This window comes from Melanotaenia boesemani, chromosome 16 (assembly GCF_017639745.1).
Source record: "Melanotaenia boesemani isolate fMelBoe1 chromosome 16, fMelBoe1.pri, whole genome shotgun sequence".
NCBI classification, from domain to species: domain Eukaryota; kingdom Metazoa; phylum Chordata; class Actinopteri; order Atheriniformes; family Melanotaeniidae; genus Melanotaenia; species Melanotaenia boesemani.
This window is the reverse complement of record NC_055697.1, coordinates 22,610,847-22,638,789: the sequence shown is the minus strand read 5'-3', so window position 1 is coordinate 22,638,789 and position 27,943 is coordinate 22,610,847. Positions and strand designations below refer to the sequence as shown.

At 36.9% G+C, this 27,943-nt stretch overlaps 1 protein-coding gene across 1 annotated transcript in view; it reads left to right on the top strand.

The window, feature by feature from the left end:
• The first annotated feature begins 3,292 nt into the window (after nucleotides 1–3,292).
• The window catches only part of oprm1 (opioid receptor, mu 1), a 37,215-nt gene continuing 12,564 nt past the window's right edge, over nucleotides 3,293–27,943 (top strand). Inside the window, exon 1 of the mRNA XM_042011016.1 lies at nucleotides 3,293–3,944. Within this exon, the coding sequence (XP_041866950.1) occupies nucleotides 3,688–3,944 (257 nt within the window). The 5' untranslated portion in view covers nucleotides 3,293–3,687. The remainder of the gene's footprint in view (nucleotides 3,945–27,943) is intronic.

The following is a 27,943-nucleotide window of genomic DNA, read 5'->3' as shown; positions in this document are numbered from 1 at the left end:
TAAAATAAATCCTACAAACAGAGCATGGCATGGCTCAAAACGGTTACATAAACCTCTCCAGATGAAACCTGTTTAATCAAATTCAACATGAAAAACTGGTGCTGTAAGGAATATCTATTTGTCCTGTGTAAACAGAAATGAGTCTGAGTATCCTGAAAGGATATCTGACAAAACACTGGAGGCTCTTTGGAGCGTATGTCTGGCAAACTGATGATGCAAGAGTCTGTTTCTGTGTTCAGTAAATTACATCAGCCACAGGATAGCAATATTTTTCTGAGATAACAGTTTAAAATGTTTTATAAATGGTTGTAAACTTCTCATGTATTATTCCCAACGAAACTGAAAGTAATCTGTATAACAAAGATCTTAGAAATTATTATAGCAACAGCTGTAGCGTTCACAGCTGAATTTTACTGTTTGCCTATGATAAAGTAATATTTCCAAAGACTGACGAGATGTCTCTTTGGGTTTTTGGCTGGATATATGTTGTCAACAAAGATATAATTATTCTTTTGGCAGCTCTCTAATTAGGTCACAAAGGACTGTGCTCTGCAGCCTCCAGTCTTGGCTCTGCATTTGCCTGATTTCCACGTGGATTGTAGAGTAATCACAGCAGAGGATATTTTCTTTAAAGTGAAATTACCTGTGTGTAAGGTGAGGTAAGATGTACAGATTGAAATTTAGTGTAATGTTTTTTTTTTTGTTGTTGTTTTTTTCCACTCCACAGCAACGGCTCCAGAAATGCACATAATAGATGTCACTGTGCCATTAAACGAGTTGGAACGTAAAGTTTTAAGGTTGGAAAATTACGTAGTGCGTCTTTAATTTATGGGGAAGAAAAGTTTGAGAGAAAGTGACCTGATCATTAACAGCAGCAGAAACAGCAAAGTGAGCTCACACTTCCAGTTATCATGAGTAAATATAAAATCAGTGTTATTCACTTCAGCCACAAACAGTTAATACTAAACACTGTTTTAGGCACAATCTCACTGCAAGTCATGTGTTGAACTCACCCAGGACAGCAAAACACTGCACCACAGACAGGAAGGCTGAAGTCAGTTAGTACCAGTTCAAGTTTACACATTTACACATTTACAGCAACCTCAGTCGCACAGCACAACAATCATTAGGAGCTGACAGACACCTCCATTTAAAACTAATTTTATAATTTCCTGTCACATAAACTCTGTAAATCCTGGCTTTTGTCCAAATCCAAGTTTTCAACTTCCAAGTATAATAATAATAATAATAATAATAATATAATATATATAATATATAATAATAATATTAATGCATGCTGTGTTTTTAAGGGTTACTTTCCTAAAATGCATCAATCATATATGACAGAAAGCAATATCAGCTGTTTTTACTCAGGAAAAGATATTTTCTGAACCACCAGTTAGTTAAAATGAGCCCTCAGCTGTGTGAACAACATGTAAGCCTCTTTAGTCTTCTTTTCTTTATTGCATGAAGATTGACATAACAAATGTATATCTGCCATTTTTCAAGATATATTGGGGATTTAGTTTCCTTTCACAGCAGACACACTTACACTGACTTAAACAGGTGAGTGGCGGGGTTCTTTGAAATTTAACCACCATCTGCACACTTGTTAGGTTACTGTGACCTGTAGTACCTCTTGGTGAAATACCTCTCTGGTTTTTTTTTTTTTTTTTTTTTTTGTTTGTTTTTTTCTTAAAACCTGTGAATTACAAGCACCAGCTTAAAATAAAGCGTGTATGGCAAATAACATTGTTCAAGCACCACAAAACATATCACAGAATGAGAAAGTGTTAATTAACATATCTGACATGATTGTTAATACTAAAAGGTTTAGCTTTGGGATCTGGAGCCAAAACTGAAGCAAAACATGGCCTATAGAGGCTGTACCCCTGTCCATACATGTTGGAGGTTTGTGAAGGTGACCAGCAATTACACAATTAATAACAATGGAGTCAGGAAAAACCTTTTGTTAGACGTAAACATCATTTGCATGAGGCTAGGTTGAATTTGAAAGTGCAGATCTTACAGGTTTGACTGAACTGATAAAGGTTTGCACACAGTTACATGGTAATTTTTTAACCATAATGATATTTTTTCTCAATCAAAGCAACTATTAAAAACAAATTTACACCAATGACTTCAGGAACTGGTAAAGTTCATGCTGAAAAGTTTCTCTCCAGCACGTTTAGTAAATGCTCTTTGCCCATTTCATGCCAGTTTGGAACTGTAATGAGACAAGCAGGGACATTATCTTGATTAAAATCAATCCCTATTGGATTATGGTGTGTAACATTCCCTCGCTTGGCTCCACTCATTAGAAAACAGTGCAGAAGACAGAATACAAAACAGATAAGGCTCATCAGGACGATTCATGGATGACTTAACAGATAATCCCAGGCCTCCTCCATTACTGTGCTCAGATGTCACTCAGAGTGGTTTTATGTGGGTTGGTGATGTTGCAGGATTGTTGGTTATGGGTACAGTCGTATCACAGCACACTGACATTTCTCAGAAAAGCTGAAGGTTATATAATTAATCCGAATATGTGTTCATATATGCTGTTTTATATGTGCTTAAACATATGTCAGTTACAAATGTAAAAGCTACATAAGAAAAAAGATGTTTAAATCAGATTTTCATAAATTGTTTTCATAAACAGTGTTGCTTTGTACACTGGTTGTAGTAGGAGTTCTCCTGTTAGCTCTGGACCCTGGCTGCATTGCTGTTTTCCTTCTTCAGCTTCTCTCTTTATTGCACAAGGCTGCCATTTCACAGCGCCTGGGCACATGAACAGTTCTGTTTATGCATTGGTAGAGTCAATGGTCCTTTCAGGCTACCTTAAGAATGAAGACAGAAGTAAACAAAAGTATCCAGGACTAACACTGAATGTGACCTGAGGGATCAAATCTGAGCTTGTTCACACTGGTTTGTAGTGCCATCCATTTGAGATGTGATCACCCAGGGCAGATGTAAGCACCACAGCCCTAAGAACTAAGGAAAGATGTAAGAGAAGGCTAGAGCAATGAAGAAAGCACAAGGAAAGATAGATTGCACAGAGGAAAAAAAGCGGATGTGGGGTGAATGAAAATAATCATGAAAAACAGACAACAAGGAAGAGAAATGAAAAATAGTACAAATAAGCCCAAAAGAGGGGAATGAAAGCGAAAAAAAGGAGAGTAAATGAGGGGGGTACAAAAGGAAAGATGAGGGGAGAAGGAAGTGTAAATAAAAGATTGGGTGAAAATTAAAAGCAAAGAAGAGCGTGAAAAAAGAATAAAAGAAGAAAGGAGTAAACACTGAAAGGAGTAAACAAATATGTTCAAAAATGGGAAGTGAGGGAGGGGAAGGAAAAACGAGAGGCAGGGCTTGGGTGAGGAAGGGGGGCAGATTACCTTAATTCGTTTTCACGCTGTCGGTACTGTCCCACGCGGGCTGATTGCGCTTCACGAGGACCGTCTGCAAACTAACAGAAGCTGTCAGTAACCCACTACAACACACAAACACAACACATTCTTCAACACGGCGAGATTCAGCATCACTAGGGGGACGTCGCGCGCCTAAACCGCTCCGCTTCGCCGGGCAAACGACACACAGTCACTCAGCGGGGCATCACCGGGCATCGAGTCGGAAGACAAGCACCAGAAGCGGGGTTGGCAACACGCGCAGCGGCACCGAGCGAGGACCATGGAGAGCGCCGGCAACAGCTCGGACCCAGCTCAGCGGAGCCAGCTCCCTTTGTTTTACAACAGCAGCTTCTGTCGGAACTTCTCTGACAACAGCAGCTCTGGGGAGATGCGGTGCGTCGACGACAGCGGGCTGACCGGCACCCTGGACGACGACGCCAACCCGGTCATCATTGCCATTGTCATCACCGCTCTTTACTCCATCGTGTGCATGGTGGGGCTGGTGGGGAACGTGCTGGTCATGTACATCATTGTCAGGTAAGACAAGAACAAAAACAAACAAAAAACTCTGTCATGAACAGATGCTGCCTCGTGCAGAGATCTTTGGGACAGGTGTTCAAAGTAAAAAAGAAAAAAAAAAGGCACATCAAACCTGATTTTGAAATACTGCCTGTGAGACAGGAATCTGGTAATGACACAGCTGTTACAGTTGTAATGAACTACACAGTCCTATTAAACTGCATTAGCGACAGATTTTATTTTGATACGAACATAAAAAATACAAACCAGATGCAAACTGAAGAGGTGGAAAGAACGGAGATGGTCTGAAATATGTGAATAAAAAACTCTTTTCGGAGGAGCCCAATACTGAACTGTTTTTAGTGCACTTTAATGAAGCCCCTACTAAGACACTAAGCAGGATGCATACTCTGGTTTGCTATACTCTCAGTTCAGACTGCAGAGGTGAACACCACTGTTCTAACATGAAAATGCAGACATTAAAAAGAACAGGGGAGAGATATTACCATAGTGTTACATGTCTCCATAGCAAGATGCAAAGCCTAGCTCTTCTTGGAAGTGGCTTAATGTGGCTGACCACGTGTGTGTGTGTGTGTTGCTGATACGTAAATATCTTTTAACTATCAGCCTCACACGGCCTTTTTTTTGTTTATTTATTTTTTATTTATGTATTTTGCGGAATGTACCTCTCTTTGTGTGGCATATTTGCTCTAAAAGAATGAAATATTATGACTAATAATAGAAAATTAATTAATAATAAAAAATAAAATAAAAAACACCAGTGTTGGGCACATTACTTTTGAAAAAAGTAATTTATAGTTACTAGTTACTTTTCCCAAAAAGTAACTTGAGTTAGTAACAGAGTTATATCATCATCAAAATAACTAATTCCTGAGAAAAGACATTATTCCATGACATTAAAAAAAAAATAAATAAAAAATATGTTGCTTTTCACAGAACTTCAAATTCATCCTCATGTTCATTCATTCACAATAAAACTGAATATTAGATCTGATGAATAAATTAAATGAAAACTTAATGGCATAAATCACTAACAGAATAGTCATCAACACTAATCTCAGGCTCTTTGGATGTTGGGGCACCGTCTCCTCCTCAGAAGAGCTTCACATGAGAAGCTCCTCCTCAGAAGAGCTTCACATGACTGTAACTACTTACAGCCACCATGAAGATACTCTTTGTTTCTGGTCATTATGAACATTTCTCATAACATTCTTGTCTTTCCTTTCTGTGAGAGCAAAGTGGTCTTTATGATTCTAGTAAAAACTCTTCCTTTGTTTTCTCTGGACTCGCCATTACTGCACGCGTCTCTTGGTTGTGTGTGTGTGTGTGTGTGTGTGTGTCCGGATGCACACACTACATTATGTCATATACCATAAAATGTTACTCTTCATTAGTCAATCATCATCACTTAGGCTATGTAGTTATTTTTCTCTGTAAAACCTCTGGTCAGATGACGACAGCTTCAGTGTGCTGAATTATAGTAACACCATCACTATCATCAATAATGATAAACGTGTTGCAACGATGGAAAGAGTAATTAGTTAGATAACCAGGTGTCCATCTGCACCTGGCATCATGTACTTTGAATTATCCTAGGCTGAAGGAGTGTGTGTGCCTGTATGGGGGTTGGGGGGTGAGGGTGATTGGACGGGAATGTTTTTAAATGTAAGGCGCTTTGAGCCACAATCTTGTACGAAAGGCGCTTTATAAATAAAGTTTTGATTGATTGATTGATTGATAACCTGTTACTGAAAAAGTAGCATTGTTAGTAACAGCTTTTATTTTAACACCCTTATTCCCATCACTAATAAACACACACATGTGGCACAGGTACCAACGATGCCATCTCATTCATGCACTGACGAGCATGTGCTGGCTACATGACGTATCACATCTAGTAATTAATAGCTGGGGCACCCAAGTCAGAAAAGTAATAAAAACATGCATATCATAGTTTTTGCCCTCATCTGGCAGGCTCTTACGTTAACAAACCTTTGTCTTGCAAAATACACGAAACAACATAGACCTAATTTATTTCACCCACTTACAGATTCTTTGATTTCACTAACTTATTTGACTATTTTGAAACAGACTATCAACACATCTCTGATCTAGTCTGCTGTGCTGTTGCATGCCAGCTTGCTTTGTGCTTCTTCTTCTTCACATCATTAATAGAGGGTCACAAACCAACTTAAATAGGTGAATATACTGCCATTCATCTATCTATGTATCTATCTATCTATCTATCTATCTATCTATCTATCTATCTATCTATCTATCTATCTATCTATCTATCTATCTATCTGTCTATCTGTCTGTCTGTCTGTCTGTCTGTCTGTCTGTCTGTCTGGAAGTTATTCTGAAATATTGGTCGTAATTTAATTTGGCTTTTTTTTTCCTTGTTGTAATCATCCCATAAGGTGGCTCATGTTTTAACTGTGAGATCTCTATTTTGGATTTTCCCCTCACTAAAAAACTTTGTGGCACAATAAAAATGAGCAAGGTACAATTAACTTGTACCTATATAACATCAACTATAAAAGGTAAAAAAACTACAGTAAAAATAGAGAAATAAAGGAAAAAATATAAATAAAAATAGAATAAACCTGAGTAGCATTAACAAATTTTAGTAAACATTTTGGATATAACTCAGAATTTGTTTCTGAACAATACTTTCTGTCCATGGATGCATTCCCGTGAATGGAGCGTATTGGACATCAGACTCCCATAATGGTGCACACGCATCACGTGAAGGCAGCGTGGATAATGTGTAAATAAAAAAAGAATGGCTTGCAAATGAACGGCTCACAACTAAAACTCTGTTACCATGTTTTATTTTTTTAAAGAGCCTTTCAAAAGAATCGATTCATTCATGAACGTCACATCTCTACATCAGGATCTACAGCATTCCCATGGCTCGTCAGCTTCGCATGTCACAGCAGAATTAAGGTGAAGGGTCATGCACTAACATATGATGAAATAGCTGGTGGCAGGTCATTTAGTATAAATTACTAATAACAATAACACAAAAAAATAAATAAATAAATAAAATTAAATAAAATGCTCTTGAGAAAATGACACTTTCGAGTCAAGGAGGAAACCTGAACAGATGTGTGCTCTCAGCATCTGATTCTCTTTTTTAGGCCTTTTAAAACGTTTTAAATAAACTCGTGTAGCCAGTTACTGTGTTCAGGATCACAAAAGTGTAATGATGTGTGAAACTGTATGACACAGTGAAACCCAACAACTGCACTTCTGTGAATGTAGCTGCTGTTTGTGCATAAAATGTCTCTAAGTTCACATCAAATTAATCCAATGCACAAAACGTGCTTTTATTGTAAAAAGAAAAAGCTGATGCACAAATAACATGCACTCTTCTTCCAAAAAAAGATTTATATCTGTCCCTGTATCACTTTGATCTACGATTTCATAACTAAAGAGGGAGAAATCACGTTGATGTGACAAGTTACGCCACATTACTCCCATGTGAGCGCTGAACAACAACATTATGCACCGTGGAGCCAGTCAGATTCCACTGTCTGTGGCTTCAGTGTTTTCTGTTTATACGAATTAGAGGAGAGTCTATAAATAATTGGAAATGGTGTTAAAACAAGCAACAGGCACATCTGATATGTTGTAACCGTTTCTGATTTTACACGTGATGAGGATATTTGAAACTGCATGGTTTCTAAAAAGAGAAAGACTATATGTTGCAGCATGTCCCCATCTCTACTATGCACATATTTTTCAAGCCTTTGAGATTTCAGTGCTGAAGAAGCTATTTATCCTCTTTAAGAGCAAAAACACAAGAGGAGTTGTGTGTGAATGGAAATTATAAAGGGACACTTGCTCTTTCTTCTGACATTCAGATTTAATTCCTTTGGCACATTTTTTATAAAATTTGACTAATCAGAATCAGAATACACTTTGTGTTATCATTAGAGCAAATAATCCAGTGTTTATGTAAAAAAAAAAAAAAAACAAATGGTAACACAAGTGGTCTTCATCATGATCTTTAATTGCATATGAAAAATTGAAAAACATGAAAAATATGAAAAACTTCTGCTGGTTAAATGTTCCCTGGCTGATGCTGTGTCACTCCAGATGAGGCTTTTTTAGGTAGAAAAGGATGCGCTTGAGATGATGAAGAAAATGCATACCTGTGCTCTTGAAGAAGAGCTCGACATGAGAAAAGGGCTGAGGGTAAGAAGATGTATGATGACCAATGAGCTTGTGAAGAGAAAGCGGGTATAGGTGAGGAAGTTTGTCCAACTAACGATCACTCACTTCATTGGTCTGATGGAGTCAGTGAAGAGTGACTGAGCAGAAGATTTCAACTTGGCTGAAAGAGCTTCATTCCATCCTTTTAGTGAGTGTAAATTTGAAGGACAGTTCTGTACTTTTGCTACCACTACACTATGCTACACAATTATTTGGATCCTTTTATTATTCTCCTCACTTGTTCACTGTTTCCAGGGAGATGAAGGCTCATGTACTACACTGCACACATCATCCTAAAATAATTCTAGTCTGAATGCTCCCTGAAGTGCATTTATTTCGCAGAAGAATGTTCTTTTTGAGTCTGTATATGTGTGACAAAAAAAACTTTTACAGGTTTTCTGCAACTTTTTGAGCTAAAGAGACTTTAAGAGAATTGCAAAGAAGACAAAGGGTATCAAGATAATCCACCAGAGCCATTAAATTCACCAGTCTTTGTCGTTTTCTGTGTTTCTGCCTGCTCTTTTACTCTCTCCTGGCAGATTGAGAGTGAAGTGGCATTTGGGTAATGACGCAGTGTGAATGGATATTTACTTGCCCTGAACTCTTCATCCCTATTTTACAGTCATGACCAGATTAAACAGAGACAGCAGAGGATGAGAGGATGTTTTTTTTCATTCCCAGTCTGAGTAATGACAACCTTAAAGCCATAAAATATTGGCCCTTCACCCTTTAATCTCTCTGTCCATTTATTGCCCATTTCTGGCCTTCTGCAAAACTCTGCAAACACCCGCAAACTTATAGTGAGCAGACAAACATGACCGCAGAGCTGCACGCTCAATTGATAGAAGCCAATTGTGGTTGTACATAAAGTGCTGGGTTCCACAAGGAATACAGCACTAGTGCAGATTGCTTCTTGTTGCCATGGAAACACTGGGAGGTGCTCGGAGCCTGATGATTGTAAAATGAGTCCACCACTTCTCCAAACCCCTGCCTCCATACCCCATCCAGCTAGATGTGCAGCTGCAACTAGTTGGTCACATTCAGCATCTGCAGCATTTTTAACACCCAATAACAAACATCTGTGTCTGCTGGCCTGGACTCATATGGATGCCTCTTTGTGCCGCATGAAGCACAAACAAATGAATACAATTTTGTGCAATTCTGTTCCTAATATTAAGATAATATTTCTGTGAATCTGTGACAGTGTAGCACTTCTTTCACATTAAGCATGATTTCTAGTCTGATTGATGGATCTAATGCTTGAAATCCACCCTAATGGGTTTCTCTTATTTAGTCCATTACTTTCTATCCCTTTTCAATTTTAAATAACCATGCACATTCTTACAAGCCAGGTTAATGCTTGGCAACAATCCTGACAGTTTAAAGGCTTTTATGATATGATTTCTGGTGTTTGCTATTGCTGTCATGCTGAAAGACATGAGCTAAAGGTGTTTACTCAGAACAATTTATATGTGAAAACCTTTCTCTGGAAGGGGACAAATGGATCCAGACCATGTCAGAAAGATGCCCCCCTCATAGCATTCGGGGCTCTGTTAACGTCAAAGAGAAACAGAGTCGTTGGATTGTTCCCACCACCATTTCATCATTTACCAAAAGAGTAAATATAAAAATACAGGAGCTGAAGAACCCTCTGACTGAAGATACTCCTTCATTGTCTTGAGGGTGTGTTGTGTTGTCAGTTATGTTTAGCAGCTTGTGCAACACTCTTCTGTCCACAATTGGTAGGGCCCACAGAGTAATCCCCAGTACAGTTTGTTCAGCTTGTCTGACTCATTAGTTCTGATGCTGCTATGACTCCAACAAGAATGGCTCTCCATCACAGACTTACTGAAGACATGCAACATCTTGCTGCAAATGTTTATTGATTTAAACTCCCTCAAGATGTAGAATCCACTCTGGTCCTTGTAAACAGCCTTAGTTTTGTATTTCCAGTCCAGTTCTCTGTCTAAGTAAATGCCACTTCTGCTTCATCTGCTTCAGGATCTAAAACTTAAAATCACTTTATTTTTTTTTTTACATTCAAGATGAGGGGATATTGTCCACACTATGCCACAAGACAGTCCACCAGTTCACTGCACTCAGCTGGTAATCCATCACTGACACACTCTACAACTGCAGAGTCATGAGAATATTTCTGCAACAGTTACAAGCACTACTTAAATCAATATTCAGCTGTCACGGTTTTTGTCAATTTCACCTTGATATTGATTTGTCCTTTGGTAATAAATAGACCATTTAAAGAAATGCCAATGTGACAGGCTGTGAGAGATTGTTTGATTTGTGCCATCTTGATTGTGCAAGAAAATACTGCAATCTATTCTATTAGTGCATCTTTCCCTGTCTGCTTCATGCTGTTGTTGTTATTTATGCGCATTCATGTATAAAATCTGCAGTCAAATCTACAAAAGGTTTTCAAATGTTGGGTCTCACTTAGGCCAGCTCTTATTTATGACATTCCTTTTCTTGTCTTTTTTTTCCTTTGAAAAAGTTTAAACAGTAGAGCTTGGGAAGCTATGTCATGAATTACAGGACGAGGCCACCATATATGCAGACATGGCAGTGAAACAGCGACCATTTAATATCAAAGAAAAAATAAATAAATAAATAATGAATAGGAAAATTGGCATTTGCACTTTGTTTCACGTTCCACTGCCCTACAGTCTCAGTCGTCTTTAAAAGGTTTATGTTGTTCCTGTCAAAGAACTGCAATCCTTATATATTTAAGAAAAAAATCTATAATAAATGTTATGTAATATCATTCTACAGCCATAATATAGCTCCTCTTCTTGTTTGATACAGAAAAGCTGGTAACTGTGCTTTTCATTAAACTACAGCTGACAGATGTTTGTTGCTACCAGTTATTTAATTTTTTTGAGTGATTTAAAGGTTATTACAGAAGAAATGACAATGTTTTGGGGATTTTTTTTTTGATTGGAAAAAAATCATTTTAAACTTTGCATTTTCCATAAATGCTTTAATAATTCACTTGTGGTGGACTGTGGTTTAACAATAACACTGGGACGAATGTTGGTCAGTGCACAATAAACACAAACAATTTTTATTAGGTAACAATGTTTTCTCTCCTTTACAAGGAACTACCACGCTTAGTGGTACTATGTTGCTTAAGATAGTGTATTTGGTGCATACAACTCAGACTGCCCTCTCAGTCTGAGTGCTAGCCGTCTGGCCCCCTCTACATCTATGACAGCAAGCTGACAGCATCCTCCAGTGAAAGCCAGTGTTATGACTTCAGCACACACCAGTCTCTAGTATCAAACCCACAGTCTGCCAACACCCACAATAGTTCTGGTAATACATATTTTACATGTAATATGTAAATACTTACATGCACATTTGCATGGATTCAGACACAGATCACACTATGCAACTACTGGAAACTGTAGCTAACAGTGAAGTTGCAAAGAAAAAAAGAAAAAAAAAGAAAGCAAACTAAAGTTATTTATCACCTTAAGATAGACTTAAAATATATGAACTTTAAAACCGCTATACCACATGTGGAACAAAGTATTTACAATTTTTTAAAATACTCTAATACTCCTACATACTCCTAAATTATTTACATGTAACTGCAGTTAATGGGAAATGGTTTATATGGGATAAAAATTATTCACTTACCTCTGATTAATGCAAATTAGCTGCGAATGATAATGCATAAATTAGTTCAAAATTCCTCAGGATTGTTTATTTTATTTTAGATCTCTTATCCTGTAATTGTATGAACATTTCTGAGGCTGATAGATGTTAAGTCCTGCTCAAGTCTGCAGAGGAGAAGTCAAACTGACACAAGCATTAGTGGATTCCTGTTCTTTCACCAGCCCTGACTTAACATTTAATTACATTTTATTCAGAATTATATTCCACTGTGTTTTTTGTAGCTTATAAACCTGATTTATATCTTCACAGCCAACTTCTGTGAACTTCTCTGACCTCAGTTTTGTAACAGCTGCAACACAATCAGCATGCGGTCAGTATGTACTGTAGCTATTAACCAATGATGAGTGGTTAGCTCGATAACTGCTTCTCGCATGTATTTTATACTGCAATTACCTTGTTTGCTTTGAGGAAAAAGACAAACTCATCTGGCACAAATGAGTCAAGACAAATGCATTCAGGGATTAACCTTTTGATGACAATAAATCTACAAGTTGCCAAAGAACAGCAGTGTGAATCTTGAGATGTTTATAAGTATTGAGTACAGAGAGCTAATCAAACTGCGCCTCCGGTGTGTGTTTATGAGTGATGAGCTTTTTAACCTCCACCGGACACTGCTGGACAATTAAAGGTCCATCAGTCTGTTTCAGCAGGAGGTGTTCTGTTAAATAAAAAGAAAAATACTAGAAAAATCCGAAGAAACCAAAGACAGGCTAAGAAACTAGGCTATGGAGGCTGGAGAGCTGTCAGGGAAAATAAAAGAAGGTAATTTTTCTAGTGACAGTCAGTTTCACTGTGTGAGTTGAGGAGGTTGGAGAGCGAAGGAGCGATGATTAATAAAACAGGAGGGAGGAACCGACAGATTTGGTGTTTTTCCATAAATGATGATTGATGGAAGCGCTTGGTTCTTTTGTCCATCTGTCATTTACAGTGACTCACTCACTCACCCTGATTCTGCTCTTCATACTCAATGATAGGTACTGTTAAACATGCCCTTCATCACCAAGGCTGACATTTGAAAGTACCAACAGCATTCAAAGTTTGTTATTCTGAAGATTCTCTTTCTTTTGGTAAGAAGCATGACTATCATCAAGAAAAGGTTTTTACTTCCTTAATTTTTGCAAAGTACAAAAATGACCAAGCAAAACAAATCAGTATGGTCAAGAGATGACCTCATCTGTTGTGACAGCCACTTTTCTTTCACAGCTGTGGCCTTTTTCAACGCTGTAGTTCCTGACAGGGGTGAAGGACACAAGCAGATTTTTAGCCAAAGGCCTTCCATCCATTAAAAGCAGTGTAACTAAGCAACAAACTGAGGATGTAGATTTTCCTCCAAATGGTGCTCCTATTTCTTCAGATGGAAAACCATTATGGTAGCAGTGATGAACAATAAAGTGAAAGGACTTTGGCAAACCTGGATCAGAACACAATACTGAGACAGATGTGTGCATCTACCAGAGATGGGGACTTAAGTCTGGGAATCAAAGTCACACAAGTGATTTCAAACACGACTTGGACTTGCACTCAATAGACTTGAGACTTGACTTGGACTTGCGATTTCAGATTTGTAAATAATATTTTGTTTTTCATGATCTCCTCTCTGTCTGATGTCCTGCATGAGTTGTGTGCTATTATTTCCATAGACGTAATGCTGACATAATGTCACACAAACACAGACCCGTCCATATGCGCAACCAATCACAACAATGGCAGTGCCAACACATCTGTTGCTGCAGCACCATTCAAACTTTTGGGTATTAACAACTTTATAAAAAGGGACCAAAAAGCAGCAAACTGGAACGTCTGTGGTATAAAAATCCAGAATGCTGGACCCATCTTCAAAAACAGCCAGTCACTGTAATATGAAGCTAATGTTAGCATCTATTCTAGCTTAGAAAAGAATGAGACATTTACTGAACAGTTTCCATGAACTGCTGAATTTACCATGATGACATTAAACTGCACAACACAGTTTTACTGAGTCTGTTTAATAGAAATGTACAGCTGATGCTGGTTTAGGAATGTAAGGAATATTTATTGGACCTGCAAGTATTGAATCTAAATTAATGAAAATATTAAGGCTTTTTCTTTATTCAATTTTAAAGAATTAAAATTAATATTTTCTGTCCTTTCCTCATATTGTCAGGCTTAGCACGAGGGTCGTGACACAAGCCCTTTTAAAAAATTATTATGATTTTTCTGATGCCCTAGTGCAGGGATCACCAACTGGATTGAGCTGCAGATTTCACGTCTTAGCTGCTGCAATACACCTTAGTTAAGTATTAATGGGTCAAGAGGCTTGTGCAGAACTTGACAACAAGCTGTCATTTCAAGCGTGTTGCTGCATGTCTAAACCTGCAGGACAGGTGGTGATCCTGCACTAAAGTGCAACATATTGACCCTCCTCTTTATATTCAGGAAAACATGCTATTAACTGCAATTTTAGTATTTTAAATTTCTCTGTGGGTCCAGATGGATTTTGGTTCACAGTAAAAATGCTTGGAGAAGTTATGTTAACAGCATATTTATTAATCTAAATAAATTTCCATAACCATCTCAAGGTTCTATGATTCAGTGAAGCAAAGAAATAATCCAGAGAGAGACATAGCATTTGTTAGTTCAAGCTAAAGATCTGTGTTGTTACAAAATGCTGGTAGAAAAAAGGCTTAGTATGGATTTTTAATTCCTTGAATATTATAATGCAGTTGTCTAAGCAGACCATATGGCAAGCGTCACATGACAGATTACTTATTACAACTAAAAGTGACTTGTGACATTACTGTTGCAATCTAGTCAGCTCCATGTTATGCAAACTAAACTGAAGCATGTTCAGGTTGTTTGGGTTTAAAATGTAAAATGGGCAGTTTTGCCCTAAATTTTTCGTTAAAATAATAAATTCCTATGAATGATTTGCAAAGAAAGTGAACATCTTTATAAATAAACTTACTTCTAATGTTAGTACAATATAACCGTCAGCTTTTGTGGACATGATGCATCAGTGCTTCAGCAGTTGTTTCTACTCTCACTGTAGTTTATCTTTATTTTAATGAGTATTGCCTCCTGAATTGCCTTTAGCCTTTAGACCTGTTAGAAGCATCTCAACATGCCCCCTATCTGTTTTCATACATTGCTTTCCAAATTATTCTACATGTAGGATTTCAGTTAATTAAACATATAGGCTTTAGTTTCTCTGTAGGAGATTTTGCTTGTTTTGTTTCTCCTGTCTGTTTTGATCGCTGATAACAATCTCAGACAGGTTTGATCATTAGTGTCTCAGGTGAGCTGCACTGAATGGAAACTACTTAAGGTTGTTCCACATTATTAGGCAAGTCACAGTAAAAGTGTAAAAGAGTGAATTGCTTTGTGAATAGAATGATCATATTGGACATATCATGAAAACTTAAGTGGGAACACTGTGTTAAAAAATGTGTGTGATTCAGAGAGAAACGGTTTACTTCAGATGAAGGCATAGCAAGAAAAAAAATCATCATGCAAATGCATTGTATTTAGAGAGCAGCTGTTATAAAGCCACTGATGAGATGCGAGCAATTATTGGAAGCTGCTGGTGTCTATTGAATCCCAAACAACCTCTCCATCCAGGACACAACAGATACTGCAGTTGTGCATTAAGATGCATCTCAGCCACTCTTAACCAACGCTCACATAGAGAAACGTTTGTAGTGGGTTAAAAAATACATGACTAATTTTGTAGTTTAATTCACTGATGAATGCTGTGCTACACTGGATGGTCTAGATGGATGGAGTTCTGGATGCTTGGTGGGTGGCCCCCATAACCCAAGAAGGCTGGGACATCAATAAGGTGCTGGTGAAGTGATGTTTTGTACTGAAATAATGGATAGTGAGATGGTAGTACCCTTAAGGGTGTACAAGGGTGTCAAAATGACCTCTGCAAAATGCATTCAGCTTCAAACTAACAATTTCCTGTCATGGTACAAAAGGAAGAATCATGACTTCTGAACAAGAAAGAGAGAAAGGAACAGAGCAAGACATTAGACAAGAGTCGACATCAGACTCATTGGAGACAGAGAGGAAGCAGGATGCGAGACAGATGACAAATTAGCCGTTATTAGGGGGTGCCATTGATCTGTAAAAATGTTTAGCTTTTTTTATTATTAGTTTTTAGAAAATGATCTCCTACCGTACATCAAGGGTGTCAGACTACGGTCCAGCAGGGAAACGACAACCTGCCGGATAGCAGCCCTCGAAGATCTGAGTTTGACACCCCTGTCCTAATTATGACAGGTGTACATTTGTTTTTGTATGTTTAATGTTTTGAAACTGTTATGCAAAATAATTAGGAATATTGTATTTTGAGTAATTGCCAAAAAAATGCTGTTAAAATTCAGATACCCCCACGCATACATGGAGAAGGTGGGTGGTAGGTGGAAATAGGTCTGCAGAAAAGCAGACAGGTGAGTTTTTCTGTAATATGGTAACAACTTACATGCAAGAATGAGTAGAAAAGGCATAATTATAAATGTTGGTTGAAAAAGCCACCTTATTGCTTATTTCATCGCTTTCTCACATGCTTCCCAGTGAATGTATCAGCAGGAAGGCGTGTTTGATGCAGTGAAATCAAAAACACAACAGCTAAATTGAATAATTTAGTCTGAAATCCATTAGAAGAATGATTATCTGAGCCTAACTGAGCTGAACTGCACTGCATCACAGTGACAAAAAAATTACAACAAACAAATTATCAAAGGTTTTATACAGTCAGAAATATTAAAGTAGTGATACTTAGAGTCAAAGATGCATTTCCTTTTCCATGATTTTGTCGTTTGAAAGCCATACAGCACCTCTGCGGGGAGTGTGAGCTCTTGTGCATGTGCATCTCTTTGTTCCACTGAGCGGCAGCCCTCAGCTCCAGCAGCAGTTCATCTGTCACAACACTGTCCATCCTACTGTGTGACAACCCCGAAACACGCTCGTGTCTGTTTGTCCTTCTGACTTCTGGGTGTATAATCATTCATCGGCTGTGTTTATCTGCCAGTTTTTTGCTTGTGTGTGAGTCACAGCAGATGTTCTGTGACAGCTCAGAAAATGTTAGTTGTCAAAATGAATCCATGCCTCATGTAGAGGAAAGTACGTTGGTTCTGTGAGCTTAGTAGTGACATACTGTCATGTAAGAAAAGTAAATTAAGTCTTATTTGTAAAAACTACAATCTTCTGTTTTTTATGTGACTTTAGTCTGACTTTTTATTAGTGTTGCATTTATAAATATGCTTTGATTCTGTGTGAGGATGTGATAGGATGAGAATATAGGTTTTTAGACAAGAGGACCATAAAATAGAAGAATCTGCTTCAATATTTTTTAATTAAGTAAAAAAAAAAAATGTATCACTATACCCTCTTACTTTTGTTCTGCTTCACCAAAACATTTTGCACATACTGTCAGTGCTCATCTCCTCTCTCTCTGAGATCTTGCTTTGTGCTCATCTTTGTTCGCCCTGCAGCTCAGTAGGATAAAATGATCAATCTTTCATTGCTGACTTTTATATCCTGCTGATTAACACAAAACCCACAGCAAAATTATTAGGCTTGATTATAATCATAATTTTTTATCACCCATTGGGAGTTTCTATGACAACGCACTGCTTTTAAAGATAAATTTAATCTGTCTCTGCATGTTTGTGTTGAATTCCATTTTTCAGCATGTGGTGAGATCCTATTATCAGATTCTCACAATTGTGCCTCAGAAACGCCTCCTTCTACCTTTGCAATTTTTTTTATATGTTTTTCTTCCAGCATAAAAGAATAATGTAGTGAGCCAGAGTTACCGTGTTGAAGGCATACTTGTTAGTCAGCTATATATATATATATATATATAGTTATATAGTGCTTTTCCAGTCAGTTTAATCCCTCAAAGCGCTTTACACTACATATCATATTCACTCATTCACACACCGATATGCACATCAATCGGGAGGCAACGTGGGGTTAAGTGTCTTGCCCAAGGACACTTCAACACGGAGTCTGTGGAAGTGATCCACCTACCTTCCGGTTGGAAGAGCTACAGCCACCCCTATTCAGCCATCCCTTTTAAGTGCGTGTATTGGGTTTAATGTACGCAGCTCAACAAATTCCAATGGTGATCTTACTGAAAGATGGCAACTGGCGCTCTTTGCTGCTTACAGACACTGATTTCCACCCAGACACAACTGTGAGAGCTCCTGTCCTTTTTCATCCAAAAATTTTAAATAATGTAAGAATGTCCACAACATAAACAGAAGCCTCTGCTGTCTCATTAGCTGCATACTGCACATGCACACTAACATATGCAGCACTGACTGGTGATCAAAGTAATATGAGTATGCTAATGCATGACAATAAAAGCTAAAAATGTGGATGAGGAACAGACATACAGAATGGAGTTTTCCACCCAGTTCAAGGCTGTTCCGCCCTGTAGTGTTGCTAAGCACCCACCAGCCACTCAGAAAAGAGATCTTAGTTTTTAGAATTCAAATGAAGTTGCACCACTGTAAGCATGTTGTTACATGGATATAAGCACAGACTAGGTGCAGACAAAGGGAGAGAAAATGGACTATACTGGACCGTGCTGCCAAGATGCAACATAAAAAACATCAACATCTACGTTGCAAATCTGAGAAATTTGCAAATAGTTCTGCAGCAACTATCTCTAAAAATCTGTTAATTTGTGAGCTGGTGTTTTGAAATCTGATCCCCTGCTAAATCTGTCTTCCTTTTTATATACTTTAGATAATGATTCTCGGTTCTCCAGCAATGTTGGCAAGCACAAGACATGTCTTACAGAAAAACACTCTGGTTAATATTGTTTTGTTATATATATTTGAAAAAAATAAATAATAAATAAATAATTAATAAAATAATAAATAAAAAAAAAAAGATTTTATTTGGCTTAATTTTCCAATCTTTTATCAGATGTGTTGGTTCTGTTTATTACTATTTGAGCTGATCAGTAATGAATAAAAAGTCTAATTTAACTGGTTTTTGAGAAATAAAAATAAATGGTAGTATTTGGATTGCCATCACTAGCAAAATATGGGCAGCTCCACCTCTAGCTAAACTCCCAATGTAGTTTAAAAGGAATATTAACCTCTTCTATTAGACCAAGAACAGTTAAATAAATTGAGTCCTTGAGTTTCCACTTGAGGACTTTTTTTTTTACCTACATAACATCAGAAAACCGAGGGCTGTGATTTCCTTTGCAGATGTGGAGATGCTCATTCAGGCTTTCATCTAATCCCATACTGACTTCTACAATGATTTGTTTTTGTCACTCAATAAACCATATTTTTCCACTTGTAATCCACTCAGAAGGCCTTTTGCTAGGCAACTTTAAAGGTCAAACAGATGCTCATCATCACATACAGGGCCCTACACAGTCAAGCACCTGCATATCTCACAGATCTCATTCACATTTACACAAACATGTGCTCACTCAGATGTAATAACCAAAACCTGCTGCTTGTTCCAGGCACTCGCCTGGACATTTTTTGGTACAGCACTTTGTCATTTTATCTGCAAAAAGTTCTGTATACATGATGTTAACTTACATCCTTATTTCAGTTTTTTGAATAACTCTTTCTTTTATATCTTTTAGGTCCATTTTTACAACCTCCTCTTCTGAAAAATGCAAAATGTAGAAGTATGAGACAGAATTTTCACTGGTAAAGTTTCCATCTGGGCCATTAAGTAGAAAAGGGAGATGTGTGAAACACTTGATTTTAGCCTTTCTTGGCCATATCGAATGTAAAAAGATTTTTTCAGGCTTGTATTTCTGCAGATGCAATTGGTAGGAAGAAAGAAGATTTCACAGATTGGAGAAGACAGTTTAGTGAGATTTTTGACCAAGAGCTGCAAGAGGAAGGGAAGGGGATACTTGATGCGAACCAAAAGATAAATTGATGACATCTATGAGGCTGTTTCCAGCTGGAAAGATTGAAGATATAATTGATCACTACCTCAGTATGCTCCTCACATCTAGAACAAACTCCCAGAAACGTGCATATCTGCTGAAACTCAGTTTTAAATCAGGGTTAAAAACTTTTCTATATACCATCTTTTATCAAAACAACCGTTAATTCCTTACACTGGAACTTTTATTTCTTGCATTTTATCTTTTATTTTACCGTTTTTTTCTTCTTTTTTAATTTGTAACAAAGATCTTTTAATTGAATTAGTTTGATTTCTTTTGAAAGTTTCTTTTTAATGCACTTTTTATTGCTTCCTGCACCCTGCTGTAATACTTTTAATGTTGAATCGTCTTGTACATGCATGTGTACTTGTACATACAAATAAACTGGCCTTGCCTGTAGTTCTGGCATCCCTTCATTCCAGACCCAAACTCGGCTCAGCAGAAATGAACGGTTTGCTCAACAACTCCAACAATCTTTCTGGTATTTCAGTCTCAATAACTGTTTGTTGCTTGTGTGTTTCTTGTCCGTTGTGACTTTCCATGCTTCACTGCCTCTCACTGATCAGTATCAAGTAGAGAAGCTGCTTAAAGTCAGACGATGAGACATGCAGCTCAATGAATCTCCAGAGGGACTGAAGTAAATTAGGTGAGTGGTTCCTATCAGGGATTAGTTCATTGCAAATAAAATGCTTGTGAGGATAACTCCTCTAATTCAAGGACATGTAGGTCTGATACTGGCTTCATTCCTGCTGTGAAAAAAATGTGTTATTTGTATGATTTTGAAATGGAAGTCATGTGTTTTGGTTTCTTACTCTTCTCTTTCATAGTTAAATGAATTAATTTCATACTCATTTTATGTGGCAACCACAAATAATATGCACAAGCCAGTGACAAAAAAAAACAAACAAAAAAAAAAAAAAGATATCAAAATATGAAAAGGGAAATAATAAATAATGGTGACAGCCAGGTCTACTTTCTTTTTTATCACCAGCCATGGTTTATTCCTAAAGTTATCAACCAGAATTTTAATAGCCAAATTTGTTCTGGAAAAAAAAAAAAAAAAATAGCCAGATTATAATGCATTTACTCATAAATGTTTCTCTAAATTGTGTTTTTTTATTGCATTTTCTTCTTCTTTTCATGAACAGCCAAACAACATTTTTCGCTCCACGTTCTTTTTTCCAGCAAGGAGCAAAGGAACTTTTGTTCTTAACACTTTTGAAATGATCAACTTTAAACTTTAGCTAAGTAGTTTTTTTTAATCACTCAAATGTTAAAATTTTCTAACATTGTCTTTGGCTGTCCACATTATTTCCTTTCTTTTCTTGTAACCAACCACGTTCTTTACACCACATTTGATTTTTTTTTGTTTTACTTGCCAGCTACTTTGTTTAAATTTTGCTCCTCATTCAGCTGCATGTTGTAAAGGCAATCGAGCATAAATAATACAATATGCTCATGGAATAGTGTTCATGGGAAATGCAATAGCACTGTCAGGACTAATAGCCCAAATTATTTGGTTCACTGGTCAAAGTAGCCAGTAAGTTTTCATTTATACCAACCAAAATAAATTTTAACCTGCATTTAGTGTGATGGTGGATGTTAAAGCCACACAACTGAAAGATTGCAGATTTTCGGCATCTGTCTTGCATCCGGTCTCTTCTCTGAGCTCTGCAGTCAGTAAAAGTCAGAACAATGTTGACTCTTGCCTCTCTCTTGTTCTGTCACTTTCTCTCTTTTTTTTCCTCACTTCACCTTTAATGTCTGGACCCAGGAAGAGCAGTCTTTACTTTGGTGAAGACTAATGGATATCTATATTAAACTAAACTAAATGTCCTGTAGAGTTTCAGCACACTGGCTGTCCAAAGCAGCATCCAGTTGCTAGCACATGATGCTGTAAAGGAAAACAGCTGTTACATGATGGTCATGGTTGAAAAAAAGTAAAAAGTGCAGCTTCTCATCTTCAGTACGCTGCAGGGCAATGATGGCTCCAGGAATGTGCATAATCTCAGTGTGCCATTAAAACAGGTCAAAAGGACAGAGTTTTAAGGTCAGAAAGTTACACCGTGTTGCTTTTAGAGACTTATCGGTCAATAAAAAAACACTCATTTAAGTGCTCCCAAGCCACTTGCTGCCATTTGTTCTTCTGGATACTGACACAATTGTGATTTTATTTTTGTCCTTTCATCGGGAAACTGAGCAGATCCAGATGAATTATTCTGTGATAAAATCCAATCTAAGTTTTCTATTCAAGATTTTTTACCATATGAAGTGCCACTTAAAATATAAATTACTGCTTCTTTAATGATATGCCTTTGAAGATATATTTCTACCTTTATATGGTTGCAATAAATCCAACTTTAGAGGCACAATTAAAGGAACACTGAGACACTCTGACCTGAAGAAAAGTTAGCCCTGGAAAAAAACGGATTAATTCCAAACCCACATTTAACGTTATTTAAGAAGTGTTTAAAATGTGCAGCAATATCCAAATAAATGAATTATTGTCCATTTCATCATGTTATAATAAATGGCTCATTTATTATAAATAAATAAGAAGAAAAAGCCAAGGCACAGAATTTATGAAGTCCTCAAACTGGCTGCACTGTGTTTATTGAAGACTGAAAAGTAGGGTACAAATAAAGGGAAAATGTTTGTGTGTTGATAAATTTGGTGCAAATCTATTAAAACAAGGAAAAAGGCAAGAAAGCTGCTCTCTTTGCAGTATACAAAAAGCTTTTTATATTGATTGACAACATTTTAACTTGTACATTTATCAAGTCAAGTCAAAAACAAGACTTGCATTAACACACATGGCTCTCTGGTGGCTGCCTGGTTGGTAAAGGGCTACATCAGTTAAGCTCGGTTTTGTCTGCTTTCTAGCACAATTTCTCAAAATGAATAGGATAAAAAATCACACATTTCATAAATTTTTAAAAGATAACTCTGGTATATTTCAACGTGACCTGCATGTATCTGTAACTGCATGTCATTTCTTACATAACCATATAAAAAATTTATTTGTGAGTCTGACTAAAGATAAACAGAGAAATCATCCATTTGGAACAAGAGTTTCGTTGCTGTGCAAATTAATTATTTTTGTATATTTTTACAGGGTGAAAACTTGAGAAAGTTTTATTTTGACCATGGAACTTTGTCGTATATCATATATATATATGATAGTATGTAATTTTATTCATACCTGAATTTCCATATACAGTAATGGATAAAGTCATCATAAAACAACAAAATCTTAGCATCCTATCACTGCTCATCACAGCAGAAGATTTACTTTCACACACTCACACCCTATGTACGCTCATCCATCATGTTCCTCACAGTGTGGACAGTGTTATGGTTCAGAGCCAGAGGCATACAGATGTCTGCATTAGCAGCCTCTATTTCTGCAACCAGGATTTAATGGTTTATCTGCACCCAGCAGCAGCCGATGAATCATGCACAAGGCTACAAACACAGGCCAGCTTCAGTGGTTAATGATAAATTATGTTTAGGTTTCCGTGTCAAAAATGCCATAAAAAGTAAGCAGTTTCTGTTCCCAGCTGTTGACTACAAGTGTGCGGGAATTTATTTGGACATTTGTTGAAATATGAGGACAAGACTATTTTAAAATTTTAATTTAAAATCTCATCCTGTTCTGATCTGTATGGGAGAACATTAATATCTTCCAATTTCATGATTTCTTAATATTTGCCAGCATTACATAATCATTGTTTTGAATAATCAAGCAATCTGACAAGAATAATTAAGGCTTTTAAAAGTAAATGCTGAAATAACAATCATCTCAATGTAAAATTAACCTCCAGTACTTATTTCTGTCTCAAAACTGAATTGTCACTAATGTTATTTTTCATTACTTTGTCATTATCTAAAAATAAACCCAAGCGATTCATCAGAAATTTAACATCCTGTGTCTTGTACAAGAACAGAGGTTTAATTCACTAGCAGATGGTAATTCCACCAAACAGCATCAACTAATAAATGGGAATGGGTGGAAACATCCTGTATAAACACAGAAAAAATGACCAAAATTGCAAACAGAGCTCTAACACAGATGGGCCACATGTGTGCTCCAACTTCAACAAGGTGCAGTTTCAGACCTTTCTTTGCTTTTTTTTTTTTGTTTGTTTTGTTTTGGTTTTTTTGCACAGATAAGCATTGACGTCATTACAGCTGTAATACTGTCCTCAGTTATTGCCAATGTGAACCAGAACTCTCACATGGGAAAACACACAGACATAAACTGATTAAAATACAGGAAGATGTGAATGGCACCATGCTGTCTACTACTTTTCTGAAGTGGAGACGAGCCATGAAGGCAGGATTTATTATCTCACTTGCCTGCCTGTCATCCCACATTTGCTAAGGCCTGTTGCTGCCTGAGTGTTTTATCACTGAGGAAATAGACAGAAAGGACCAGACATTACATTGTTTTTCTTGAGTCTCCAGCTCAGGGGTATTCGATTAAGTAATTTTATCCAATGAAAAGTAATTTTCACACTGTTGAGCTCTTCATAGTTTCACAAAACACTGCCTGAATAAGGTCATAGGTCTAAAAAGTGTGCCCATTGTATTCTAAGTCCATTTGCTTTGGACAGAATTTTGATGAAATGTAAAAAAGCACCCCCTCAGACTAGCTTTTTGTGCATTTATGTGGTTTTTTCTTATTTTTCTGGGAGTATGGCTGCAGAGATGACAGCACTGGCAGGTCAGTCCAACATTTTGCTCTCAGCTAAATTATGTCAAAAACATTACAAAGGCTGAATCCATCCTTAGTTAAAATCTTTCCATTGCAAGAGCTCAAAATAGGGACGTCTAATTGAATTAATTATATCACTGATTCCAACATTACAGTCTCAGCAAGAAATTAAGCTATAGGTTAGAATCTAGGCAAAGTTTCTTTTTAATAATCCAATAATTTAATAATGTGTGATACAGTCGACATTAATCAAAAGTTTTTTTGAGGCAGAGTAGAAAGAAAACCCTGTCCTTCATAGTTGTATTCTTTTTTAAAAAATGGCTGCATTACGTCTGTTGAGTTTGTGTATATTAGAATAATCCATCTTTACCAGCCTAAACATGACATATCTCAGGTTGACACTGTCTTTGCTTTTCAGATTTGGATATTTATAAAAAAAACCCACTCAAGTAATGGATTGAACTGTTTTAGTAACAGCTGGGTTTTTCATATATCTGGGAAAGCATTTTAATGTTTGTATGATGAATGTCAGAGGACAGGTTATTTCCTTCATCTGGGACCAGGTGCTGTAAGGTTATAAAAAAGTTTGTTTTCACACATTATCTTGTTAATGTTTACCCTCCTAATATAGAAAAAATTAAGATGGATAAGAACAGGAGAAATGAGAGGGTGTCTCAAGCCTCCAGGAGGAAATCATAGCCTTTAGACTGATGGAGGGCCATGAATTAAAAGATTTCACAAAGAGAACGGCTTTGGATGATTTAACGCTCTATCAGCAAGCATCTGTCTGCCTCCTCAGTGGTTATGTGGTTCAAGATAATACTTTCTTATCACAGTTTAGATTCAGAAGGAACATTTTCTGTTGCTGAGCACTACACAGAGGCATTATGTGATGATTTACCAGACTATTTCTGTCTGGACCCTGTGGTCTCACTGTCACTTCACTTCTTGTCAATTAATAATTTACCACAATTTCTATATTTGTTTATATATGTTGTCTTTTTTACTGACATGTAATATGAGTTTATTTCTAAAGTTAGAAGCCATCTGTGGAAGATTCTCTTTGTGAATGTCCTCTAAAATATAATAGCTGCTGGCTCAAATATTAATTTTAAACAAAATGAAACAGCACAGTTTGATTTCCTGAGTTATACCCACTTTTTAACACAGTAGCTACATTTACCAGACTAGAAGCTATTCAGCTCCGAAAAGTGTTCAGTTTATTACATTTATTTCAATTGCAGTATAAACACAGTGTGTGGGATTTGTTTAGGTGTTTGCTTGTGTGCAATGTGTTGCAATGAAGCTAAACCATTCAGCAGATAATAACAAACACATTATAAAGGCAAATTATATAAAAATATTTATAAAATATTTAACTTAACATGAATGTAGTACTGAAAAAAATTGAGTTAACTAGTTAAATTTCCTCATCTGGCATTTATTAAATCCCTAAAAGTTGTTCCTATGGATCAAAACTATGTTTTTTTTTTTTTTTTTTTGCTATGACAAGAATAACATGACAAGAATAATTATTATGTGACCATTTACTCTCATGCAAATTAGTCCTTTTTCATCTGCAACTCCTGGACTTTGTTCAACCGCTCGAGTCTTCAGCCTGACTACGTTAGCAACCAATCGTCTGTTTTAACATTAATAACTCCATAATGTTAGTTCAAGCCTGCAAGTTGACAAGATTTTATTTCTTGATTTCAGTTTGAATAAACAGTGATAGAATAATACAGAATTACTCAGCCAGCATTGACAATTATATGACATGAACAAAATTAAAGTTTTGTTTTGAATTTAAATACACTCCTAAGATTACCATCTATCATATTGTTAATAAAAATTGTAGGAACTTGGAGCAATGTGAAGAAGGAAACAGTTTAGTCTCACATCAACTAACAAAGCAGAGTGAAAATGAAAGCAGTGCAGCTCTAAAAGGAGTCTAATCCAACTCAGCTGACCCCTCTGAGTGTAGCAGTGGGGCTACCCTTAATGCTCAGATTTCAAAACTTCTTACCCGAACATGGAGTGTCAGCTCAGACACTCTGGAGAAAACTATTTTCTTGGCAGCAGGGTTTGTCTAAACTTATTATCCTCAGGGCTGTGTTGTCTGGAGCCACAGTAAAGGCTCCTGGCAGGGTTTCCCTGAAGGCAAACAGGCCAGAAGTGAAGATTCAAACAAAAACAATCCATTACACCCATATGGAGGAGACATGGTTTCTCTGTTTGAAACAGGAAAAATGAAAATCTCTGAGCAGCATTTAGCAGGTGGGTGGGCATCCAGGGTAGCTGGATTTTCCACAGAATGGTTTAGAGATAGGTCCTTGCAGGTGGTGGAAATGCCTGCCAGGGGAAAAACAAAAGCAGGAACTCTGTTTTCAGATTTCAGCAGGGGAAAGTGGCTGGAGTGCAATAAATATCTGAAATAAGAAGAAACCTACATCACAATGTCAGCCTCTGCTTTTGTCTCATTGCTGTGTTTTGATCTCAAGTGCCTTTATTGGCAAAAACATCACTTTTCACTCTAAATCAAAATTTATTTATTTGATAGGGACAAGTATGGTTCATGAGTCATGTCACACACTACAGCATTTTAGCCAAGGCTAAAATGTGTTGCAGTGTTACAGTCAGCTTGATGATTGTCATAATACTCTCATACACCATTTAGCTTCCATGCATAAAGCATAAAACAAAATTAATCTAATCTATTTAGTAACAAGCACCACTGAATTCAGCTTAAACAAACATTCCTATTCATTGAAATCCACCGAGCAACAGCAGCTGTTGTTGTTTACAACTGGTGTGTTGTTGTCATAGAGTAAATGATAAACACAGTGAAGTCTCTTTATTATTAAATTAAAAACTTATTAACAATAAATTTCTTGTCAGTGTGACTAGCTTCAAGGTTGGTGAATAAATTACAGCTGAAACCAATATTAAACATCTCATTCTGGTCATTGGCATGAGATAAGTCCATTGATGTGCATAAGCCTCAGATATACAACACACTGGAGAAACATGACATATTATCTGTGGCTGTGTTCACACAGGTTTTTAAGTCATTAGGGTCTGTTGGAAATTACATCCAGCTCCAGCACACCACTCAGTGAGACAGCTCTTATTGCACTGCAAGGTGTCAGGTCGGTCCCTGTGCAAATAAAGTGTGCAATAACGAATGCACTAAGCTGTCAGTGTTCAACTTAATCAGAATTTAACAAACTACCTGTCATCTCTGCTTGTTAAGAGGATTTGGGATTTTTTTTAGGAGATTGCTGGAACAAAACAGAAGTAAATTACCTCTCCAGTGAAGTAATCGCTGGGGTTTAATACAGAGGAGGCTGGTAGATTTAATGCATTGTTGTCACTTGGAATATTCAGCTTGATTTATTAACTTCAGTTGGTACATTTTATGTGTTATAATGAAAAGTACCTTAA